This window comes from Mustela nigripes, chromosome 1 (assembly GCF_022355385.1).
Source record: "Mustela nigripes isolate SB6536 chromosome 1, MUSNIG.SB6536, whole genome shotgun sequence".
Classification (NCBI taxonomy): domain Eukaryota; kingdom Metazoa; phylum Chordata; class Mammalia; order Carnivora; family Mustelidae; genus Mustela; species Mustela nigripes.
In genome coordinates this window covers 182,666,855-182,677,851 of record NC_081557.1, presented here as the reverse complement: position 1 = coordinate 182,677,851, position 10,997 = coordinate 182,666,855, and the positions used below count along the sequence as shown (strand labels likewise).

Genomic DNA, 10,997 nt, shown 5'->3' with positions numbered 1-10,997 from the left:
TAAAAGTATCACAGTTGATGAGAACATGCTGTCTCTGCAACGTACAGTGTTATCACTTAAATCTTTTTCTAGTCTGAAAGGCAAAATATAAAAGATATCTTGCTTCAGTATTATTGATTAGAAATGAAGGTAATAGATTTCTATAAGTTTGTTCAGAAACAACTTTCTTTATGAAATATCTGTTCATATTTTTGCCTGTTTACTTATTGGAATCATAATATTTCCATTTTTATTAATTTGTATGAATATGTATAATACTCATATCCCCCCAATTTTTTATATGTAAAAATGTTTGTTACCTATTGAAGTGTTTCATCTTTATTTTTAATATGCTTCTTTGTGGTTTCCTGTATTCCTCTTAAGATCAGATAAATTGCCTTCTGTTATGGGCTGAATTATGTACCATTTAAATTCTTATGTCCTAATCCCCAGTACCTTGGAATGCAAATAAATTTGGGGATAGGACCTCTAAAGAGGTAATTAAGTTAGAATGAGGTCATTAGGGTGGGCCTTAATCCAATTTGACTGGTTTCCTTCCTGGAAGAGATTAGGACACAACTCTAAAAGTGGGAAGACCTCATGAAGAGTCACAGAAAAGATAGCCATCTACAAGCCAAGGTGAGATGCCTCAGAAGATTGGTTTCCTACTGACACTTTGATCTTGTACTCCTAGCCTGTGAGACCTGTGAGAAAATAAATTTCTGTTGTTTAAAGTCATCCAGTTTGTGGTACTTTGTTATGGGGGCCCTAGCTACCTTCTAATTCCCTAAACTCTACTAAATTCTACAGCTCTATATTCTTCTATCTCTTCTGTGGCTTTATTTTTTGAACTATGTCTGAAATTTATCTGTATTTTTGTTGATTCTAAATTGATGTGTATTTTCCCCAAAATTGCTACACAGTTAACCCATCTTCAGGCACTGTTGTCTGTTTTAATATGGCGTTATTTTAGCTTCAGAAAAAGGAATGTCTGGAACATTCTTGTACCTAGTCAAAAACCTTCTCAGATCCCTTGCAGGAAATTATTTTTCTACCTAAGAAACATCTCTTCTTGGGGTTTGAGTTCTTGTTTCACCATCACTTGTGAACTCTGCGCTAGTAGAACAAAGAAATCAGGAGAGGAGCTGTATCTTACTCATTCATATATAGTATTTCTGTAGGCAGAGCACTCTGTGCATTAAGGAAGGACTGATGAAAGAATCAGGGAAGGTGAGTTCTCCGTCAGACCTTGGGTCACTATAGGCCAGTGGTAGTCTGCAGGTCACTGAGGCCTTTTCAGGGGGTCTGTGATTTTGAAACTATTTTCATTACACTAAGATGTTACCTGCCTTTTCCACTGTGTTGAAATTTGCACTGATGGTACAAAAACAATGATGGTTAACACTGCTGGTAGGTAAACATGAATCAAAGCAGTAGCTTCAAATTGTAGTAATAGTCACTGCATTCCTCATGCCACATATTGGCAGGAAACAAAACTCTGTATAAAACTGCCTTTTGAGAAGCAGTAAAAGCTGTTAAGTTTCAACTCTTGAATGTGTTTCTTTTTAAATATTCTGTGTGATGAAATGGGAAGGATACATAAAGCATTTCTACTAAATACAGAAGGGTACTGCCTCAAGAAAAAAACATTTATGTGATTGAGTTGCTAGCTGGAATACTTATTTTTTAAGAGCACAACTGGAAAAGTTATTATTCAGACTTGGATATTTGGTATACACTTTCTTGTGAATTCAAAATTGGAACCCATCATTTCAAGGAAAACAGTTGATATTTGTTGCCAATGCTTAAAATTTGGCCTTTTACACACACATTAGAATATTGCAGAATTTGTATTCATGTCGGAGGTTGATACCTTCTCTGATGAAATCCATGGTGATATTAACTTATAGGATTTCTTGGATGTTGTGTAATGAAGACACATTCCACATTGCAATTAGCTTTTCAGAAACTACCACTTGTTGATTTTGGACCGGATTCTTCATATACTTAAAAAAACCCACCTATACCAGCAGATTGAATGCAGTAGTAGATCTGGGACTTATCTACTATTCAGGTGTATAGTAAATAGATTTGCAAATAATACCAGTCTTTTTGCCTCTTTTTTTATTCGAAAATAAGTTATCTTCATTAAAATATTTAATACGTTTTTAAACTCCATTTAAAAATTTCAGTTCTAATTTCTAACATAGTAAATATCAATAGATAGCCCATATCAACAGGAGGTCTTTGGCATCCTCCGAAATGGTTTGTAAGAGTTTTGTAAAGGGGTCGTAAGGCCAAAAGCTTGATAACTACTGTGGTAAACTAATGCCTATTACAACGCCTCTTTGAAGTACCCTATCCAGTATCCGTAAAATAGTTCAGAATCTACTCAGGTTTCACATCGCGGGTCGACACGGAGAAGGACTTAGCGCTGGACGAAGGTGGGGGTGGAGCCAATGCGGGGTTTCCAGTCTCCGGGGAAACCACCTTTCTCCCGTCTCCTGGATCTCTTCCTCCTTTCCTCTCTGCCTCTGATTGGAGGCAGGTTAAGTCCGTGGGCGGTCCTTCGGAAAGGGGCGGGGATTCACTTTAGCCGGGGGCGTGTCCTCCTCGCGCGAACGCATTGACGTCATACGGACGCCGCTGCCCTGGCGCCTCGCTTTTGCATCCCCTGCTGAGGCTCCTAGCTTTGGTCTTTGAAGGGGACGCGAGCGTAGCCCCTCAGAGGCCTGGGATCTGGCAGCCTCTGTCACTCCTGTGCCGGCCCGATAGCGCGTTGGTGTCACCGTCATGGATCTAAATTTAAACCGAGCGGATTATTTACAGGTAAACCTGAGGGGATAAAGCGGGAGCCGCGCGGGGTGAGCCCCGCTCCCCGAGAGGATTTTGTCCTTCCACTGACGTCGGTCGGGGTCGCCCGGAGCGGGGGCGGCGGCGAAGGGGCTGCGGGGCTGGGTGTTGCACTCACGCAGTCCCGGTCTCGGGCAACCCCTGCTCGTACTTGAGGGTCCGCTGGGACTTGGAAAGAAGCGCACAGGCTCTCGCGTTGCTGACTCCTGCCGAGTCCTAAAGATGACCAGAAAGACCTGATCCCGGATAACTCCCCGGGGCCCTTCTCCTCCCAGGCTGCAGCTACCTGTTGGCCCGTAACTCCCGAATCTCCATCTCTACCCAGCCGCTTCTCCCGCGCGCCAGACCCTTCTTACGGTGACCTGGACCTCACCAGCCAGAGCATCATAAAAGCGACGACAGCTAATAGCTGTGCGTGCAGTTTATTCTAGGCGCTTAACATATTTAATCTCCCTAAAAATTCTCGAAGTAGGTAATGTTACTGATGGGGATCCAGGGACTCAGATAAAGCCATCTGCTTAACAACAACAACAAGAATGAAGTTCTACAAAGTCTCTGACCCCATAGCTGGTGTTCTCTGTTATACCTTCTTGCCTCATTATTCAAGCTCTAGCTATTCTCTCTTTTCCATCGCCTTTTTCAGTAATTTTATTTGGTTAATGGTACAGAAGTTTGCCAGTCCGTTTACCTGGAAGTTATGCTAGGTACTTTCCACTTCAATATCTTCCATTTTGAGCTGGTCACCACATTTTGCTACTGGTTTTATCTCCTGAGCATCTCATGACTCTGTCCCGTTTTTGCCATCTCTGTCATCCCCAGATCATGTTCTCATCTTTTTTAATTTGTGTGGGCGCCTGGGTGGCTCAGTGGGTTAAGCCGCTGCCTTCGACTCAGGTCATGATCTCAGGTTCCTGGGATCGAGTTCCGCATCAGGCTTTCTGCTCAGCAGGGAGCTTGCTTCTCTCCCTCTCTCTGCCTGCCTCTCTGTCTACTTGTGATCTCTCTCTTTCAAATAAATAAATAAAATCTTAAAAAAATTTAATTTGCATGTTTTCCAAAATTCATTGTTTATGCACCACATGTTTTCATTTTCTTAATTGGGCTCCTAGCCTCCAGCTTCACCTCCCTACAAGCCATCATTCACATAACTTGTTAGAGTGGTGTTTCACAAAAGCAAATCTAAACAGATTACTTTACACTTTAATACTACTCCTTGGAATACAGAATAAAATTGTAGTTCCGCATTATCTGTAGATCTTTTCATGATTTGTTGTTTTTTTTCCAACTTTTCCCCCATTGGTCCCAACCGCCCCACTTCCTATCCTAACTATGCACCACTAGTGATAGTTCCCTGCTGAACAGGCCATGCTGTTTTTGTCTTCCATACCTTTTGTAAAAAATCTTCATCATCAGATTGGATGTCATTGCCATCAGCATGTTTTGCATTTTAACAAAAATCCTCTATGTTGCATGTTAAATAATTATAATCTGTTTCCAAAGATTTTAAATCACTACAAAAACTTTCTAACTGTATATATGAAGTTTTTTATGAAGTCTTCTAGAAATATTTGTAAAGTATTTTGCAACTAAACGCCTGGGTGGCTCAGTCAGTTAGGTATCTCTTTTCAGCTCAGGTCATGATCCAAGGATCCTGGGATCCAGTCCTGCATCTGGCTCCTTGCTCCTTGGGGAGCCTGCTTCTCCCTCTGCCTGATGTTCGCTCTGTTTGTGTGCACAATCAATCTCTCTCTTTCTGACAAATAAAATCTTTTTTTTTTTTTTAAGATTTTATTTTTTCTTTGACAGGCAGAGAGGCAGGCAGAGAGAGAGAAGAGGAAGCAGCCTTCCTGCTGAGCAGAGAGCCCGATGTGGGGCCTAGATCCCAGGACCCTGGGATCATGACCTGAACTGAAGACAGAGGCTTTAACCCACTGAGCCACCCAGGCACCCCAAATAAAATCTTTTTTTTTTTTTAAAGTGTTTTGCCACTAATGTATTATTTTTGGCTTGACAACTTTATAGTATACATTTTAGTATCTTTGGGTGTGCTCTGTGTTGACTTTTGTAGCATATTTCATTAAAAAATGAGTTCATCACTGATCATAATTATTTCATATCACTAATTGCAATAAAAAATAAGTCTCACTATGATCTGAATCGCCTGGTCCTTTCATTCTCAGATGTAATCATTTCAAGTTAGTATAATAGAAAACATTCACTAGATGACTGGTGTGTTTCCTTAGGTGGGAGTGACCTCTCAGAAGACTATGAAGCTACTTCCTGCCTCAAGACATAGAACTACACAAAAGGTACTGTAGAGATCTCGTTTCTCCCTATCTCTTTAGCTGTGACAGAGGAGAGGTTTATTATTTCTTTATTTCTTCATTGGTAAATTACCCTTTAATGTTAAAATGTAAATAAATTTCTTTTAACCTGAACAGAGGTTGGAATACCAAGGGACATTTACAGACAGTAATTTTCTTGCATGTTTTAATTTTTTTTTTAAAAGATTTTATTTATTTATCAGAGAGAGAGAGGGAGAGGGAGCGAGCACAGGCAGACAGAATGGCAGGCAGAGGCAGAGGGAGAAGCAGGCTCCCCGCCGAGCAAGGAGCCCGATGCGGGACTCGATCCCAGGACGCTGGGATCATGACCTGAGCCGAAGGCAGCTGCTTAACCAATTGAGCCACCCAGGCGTCCCGCATGTTTTAATTTTTATGTACAGTCTGTAATAGATAAGTAAACTTGTTGAAAACATATTTCATTTTTCTGTTAATAATTTACTTGTTGTGTACTAGTGTGTACCAGATTGTGTGTATGAAAAACAAACATAAAGCGCAATAGGATATAGAGAAGGTTATTTTTAAACTTTATCATCTTTTTAAGAATAAATTAAGTACTGAGGTAACTTAGTGGCTCAATCAGTTAAGTGGACAACTCAGTTATGGTTCAGGTCATGATCTCAGCCTGGCATGAGGCTCCATGTTTGGTGTGGAATCTTCTTGTCCCTCCCCCTTTGTTTCCCCCTCCACCCTCAGTTTATCTTTCTCATAAATAAAAATAAAATCTTTTTAAAAAAAGAGTAGGTATTTTGATGTTGAACTTTCTATTTATCTAATATTTACTATTTTTATGGAAATATTGATCCTGTGATTTCTATAAGGCAATTATAATATTAGTAGTAGACTTATAGCTGCAAAACAAATACACTCCTGATGTAATAACATTTTTTTTTAAGATAAATCAACAGATTTCTGATAGTCATTTATTGTATTTGGTCTACTAGATCATAACTTCTCAAATTCTTTTTGCTCCCAGCACCCTTTTACACTTTGAAATTATGTAGCATCCCAAAGAACTTTTGTTTATTTGGGTTATATCTATAAATATTATTATATTAAGATTAAAACTGAGAAATATCTAAAATATTCTTTTTTAAAAATAATAAACCCATTACATTTACAAAAATGAAATTTTAATGAAAAATACCTGTATTTTCAAAAACAAAAAGAATTTGGTGAGAATAGTGGCATTGTATTATTACACTTCTGCAGATTCTTTAGTCTGGCACAGAGAAAGGCACCTGGCTTCTCATGTCTGTTCTTTACAGTCTGTTGTAATATATTGTTTCGGTTGAAGTATTCAAAGAAAATCCAGCTCACACAGATACACAGTTGAAAATAAGAGTTATTTAAATAGCTTTTCCAAATAATTATGGCTCTTTATACATGATGTGACACATATCCTTAACAAATAGTAGTTTCTTGGGCGCCTGGGTGGCTCAGTGGGTTAAGCCGCTGCCTTCGGCTCAGGTCATGATCTCAGAGTCCTGGGATCGAGTCCCGCATCGGGCTCTCTGCTCAGCAGGGAGCCTGCTTCCCCCTCTCTCTCCGCCTGCCTCTCCATCTACTTGTGATTTCTCTCTAAAAAAAAAAAAAAAAAAATTTAAAAAAAAAAAAAAAAAAAAAAAAAAAAAACAAATAGTAGTTTCTTAAATATTAGTTGCAATGTGGAATATGAAGCCAATATTGATTAGTTTTTCATACTTAGGTACATTAAAAACTATTTATATTTTGAATGGATCTTTTACTCATGCATGGGTTTTGTTTTTTTTTTTAAGATTTTATTTATTTATTTGACAAACAGAAATCACAAATAGGCAGAGAGGCAGGCAGAGGGAGAGAGAGAGCGAAGCAGGCTCCCTGATGAGCAGAGAGCCCGGTGTGGGCTTGATCCCAGGACCCTGGGATCATGACCTGAGCTGAAGGCAGAGGCTTTAACCCACTGAGCCCACCCAGGCGCCCCTTATGCATGGTTTCATAGCATCTTACAATGGTCACTTGAGATTAGTAGTTCATTGAGTTATACAGATTTCCCAAAGGTTGAATGTTCAAATGTTGATTGTACCAAATGTTATCATGGAGTATCAAATCACATTTGTTGATATCAGTATAGATTTCATCAGAAAAGTTGTCAAATATGGAATAGCTGTCCAGTTCCCAATGGCAGATACATGCCTTATTGGTACTTACTTTTACTTGAAAGCTCAAATTTTATCATTGGGAACACTCTCAATTATTTTCCTTTAAAATGATAAGCTCACTTCCTGCAGTTTAAAAAAAAAAAAAAACTCTACAAATACCCAAGTATTAATAACAACTTGTTATTAATCATTGTTAATAGTTGCCAGTTGTTCTTTCATTCTTAAAATTGTGTTTTGTGTTTTGTGGGGCCTACGTGTTACAGTCAGTTAAGCTCTGACTCTTTGTTTCAGCTCAGATCTGATGTCAGGATTATGAGATGGAGCCCATGTCCAACTCAGTGCTCAGGATGGAGTCTGCTTTATTTCTCTCTCCCCCCTGCCCCACCAGTTCTCTCTCTGTGTCTCTAAAATAAAATAAATCTTTAAAAAATAATTGTTTTGTGAAAAAACTGGGTAGTTCAGCTTATTACCGAAACAATTCTATAAGTGCTTTTTGGTTTGCCACAAAAGTATTCTATGCATATTTTATTATTATTATTTTTTAAAGATCCATCTATTTTTTTTTCCTAAAAATTTTATTTATTTGAGAGAAATCACAAGTCGGGTAAGGAACAGCGGGAGAAGCAGATTCGAGCAGGGTGAGGGGCAGAGAGATGGGGAGAAGCAGACTCTCCGCTGAGCAGGGAGCCCAATGCAGGGCTTGATACTGGGATTCCGAGGTAATGACCTGAGCTAAAGGCAGATGCTTAACCAGCTGAGCCACTTAGGCGCCCCAGCCATCCATTCAGAAAGAATCTGAAGCAGACTTCACACTGAGGACCAGCCCAATTCGGGCTAGATCTCAGGACCCTGAGATCATGACTTGAGCCTAAACCAAGAGTCGGATGCTCAATCCACTGCATTACCCAGGCGCCCCAATTTTATGCATATTTCTACTTTCTCACGCTTAAAAGACATGACTCCAGGACCAAATTTAAGAAGATTAATCATTTTTATTGCTTCATCAAGAACATTCTTATATTAAGTTGGATTTTTTTTTCCTGTACTTTGAAGTGATGATCACAGTAACCACTGGTGTTGTTTGTTGTCATTGTTTTGATTCTTGCCAGATGCTAGCAGTTTTATCTACCATTCCTTTTGTACCGTCATTGTAAATATCAGTCTAGTGAAAAAAGAAAATAAAGACTTACAAAAATAGTTATCACTTGGCAGATTCCCTAAAAAGTTCTTGTTGACCCTAGGAGTCTAAGAATCATACTTTGGGAATCCCTGTAGTGGATTATTGTTTTTACAAGTTATTAGAGTAGCATAGTGTTAAAAAACTCAAAACCTTGGGTTTAGATCCCCCTATTACAAAGTTAAGAATCAAGGGTGTTGGGTGCCCGGATGGCTCAGTTGATTAAGTGTCTGCCTTCAGCTCAGGTTGTGATCCTGGGGTCCTAGGATCAAGTCCCACATTGGACTCCTTGCTCTGTGGGGAGCCTGCTTCTCTCTCTGCCTCTCTCTTTCTTTGTCTCTCATGAATGAATAAATAAAATCTTAAAAAAAAAGAAAGAAAAAGAAATAGGGACCTAAGAATGTGCTCTGCATCATCAAGTTTTTGATATTTCAGACTTATTTATGTCTTAATATATGGTCAATTTTCTAATGTTTCTGTGCGCTTAAAAAGAACATTTATAATTTAATTCTTAGGATGAATGATTACTTACTTATGCATGTATGCACAACATGTCCTACATATATGTACATGCATGTATACATATGTGCATATGTATTAGAACAAGGTAATTATTTTCTAACCTATATCCTTACCTTTTATCTGCTTGATTATCAATTCCTGAGAAGGAAATGTTGAAATCTCTCTCTGCATTTATGTCAACATAATCTATTGGTTACATGTTCATAATTTTTGAAGCTGAGTGATGTCTACTTTTGTATATGTTAAAATTTTTCTATTACAAAGGTTTTAAAAATACCAAAGAAGTCAGTCACAACTTTGATAATCTTTAATTGCAACTTTAATTGATAATCTGTTTTGAAAGTTAATCTTAACATGTTCTTATGCTCCAGTTGAGAAAAAAATGACCTCCCTGCCATTTCTGTCTTATTCTCTTGTTCTGTTTACAATGTAGGAACAAAATAAATGGCCAACTACTTGCATAACGACTCTCTATACCTCCTTTCCTGCTCTTTTCTTGTAATTCCTTGGAGTATTACTTTGTGTGGGGGTACTTGCCTAGATTTTCTGATCTCTACATTTAAAGTCATAATTTATATATTGAGAATCTTGTTTCCCCCATATAAGTTAATAGGGCATAATAATAGTAATTTAAGATTCTTTTCAATCTTTTGTAGGTGGTTATTGGAGATCATGATGGTGTAGTTATGTGCTTTGGCATGAAAAAAGGAGAAGCAGTGGTATGTATAGCTTTTTTTTTTTTTTGAGAAAAACAGATTTTCTAAAAGAGAAACACACTACTTATTGAATATTCTTAGGTTAAAATTGTCCTAAAAGCAGTGAAAAATGCATTGTGAGGGAAGCAGTTACATGGAGTATGAGGCTAGAGGCAACACAAGAATCATTTGCTAACTAGCTATAGAACAGATTACTTCACACTTCAGGGTATAAAACAACACACATTTATTATCGCACAGTTTCTGAGGGTCAGGAGTCCAAGCTCAATGTCTCACATGGCTGCAGTGCCAGGCTCTATTCCTTTCTGGGGCTGGGGTCCTATTCCAAGCTCACATGACAGGATTCAGATTCTTGCTCTTTTTTTTTTTTATATTTAGTAGGACTGAGGTCCCACTTTATTGTTGTCTGTACACCAGGGCCTGTTCTCATCATCTTGAGGTCCCCATAGTTCCTAGCCCTGTGGTCCTCTCACAGGTCCACTCCTAACATGGTGACCTACTTCTTCAGGCCAGCAGGAAAATCTGTCCAATCAGCTAAGGTGGTGTCTTATGTAACATGAAAGTGATTAGATAATCACCTTTGCCACTTAATGGAAGCTAGTCAAGGATGTGATTAGTACATCATCATATTCACAGATCATAGTTTATAAGCAATGGGGCTGAGCTGTGAAGACTTATATTCACTATATGTTATAAAGAATTTATAAAAAGATGAATAGTTAAAAACTGTCAGAAGCCCAGTGTTTCCAGTATTCATATATTCTCCCAGATACTTTAGTCTCCGTATAAAGTTACTGGAGGGAAGGGAAAGAAGCTAGTGCCAATAATAAAATGGAAAATAACCAAGGAAAAATTAATGATATAAATGTTGTATTCAGGGGTGCCTGGGTGGCTTGGTGGGTTAAAACCTCTGCCTTTGGCTCATGTCTTGGTCCCAGGGTCCTGGAATCAAGCCGTGCATCACATTCTCTGCTCAGCAGGGAGCCTGCTTCCCCCCCTCTCTCTCTGCCTGCCTCTCTGCCTACTTGTGATCTCTGTATGTCAAATAAATAAATAAAATCTTTAAAAAAATGTATTCAATTAGATATTAAGCTAAACATTTGGGTTTTCAGTAAATTCTACAGTTTTTTATTTGTAGTACTAAAATTCATAAAAATTATAACGGAAACAGGAGACTTTAGTTTTAAAAAGATAATTAAAATGCAAAAACATGTCCATTGGAGCCAGTGAGGGAATCTTATTAAAATGCAGGTTCTCATTCAGTAGA

The 10,997-nt window shown here is 38.5% G+C and overlaps 1 protein-coding gene across 1 annotated transcript in view; it reads left to right on the top strand.

The window, feature by feature from the left end:
- The first annotated feature begins 2,619 nt into the window (after positions 1-2,619).
- Positions 2,620-10,997, top strand: part of BBS7 (Bardet-Biedl syndrome 7) — a 44,945-nt gene continuing 36,567 nt past the window's right edge. The window contains exons 1-3 of the mRNA XM_059377992.1: positions 2,620-2,808; positions 5,076-5,141; positions 9,671-9,733. Of these exons, the coding sequence (XP_059233975.1) occupies positions 2,773-2,808; positions 5,076-5,141; positions 9,671-9,733 (165 nt within the window). The 5' untranslated portion in view covers positions 2,620-2,772. The remainder of the gene's footprint in view (positions 2,809-5,075; positions 5,142-9,670; positions 9,734-10,997) is intronic.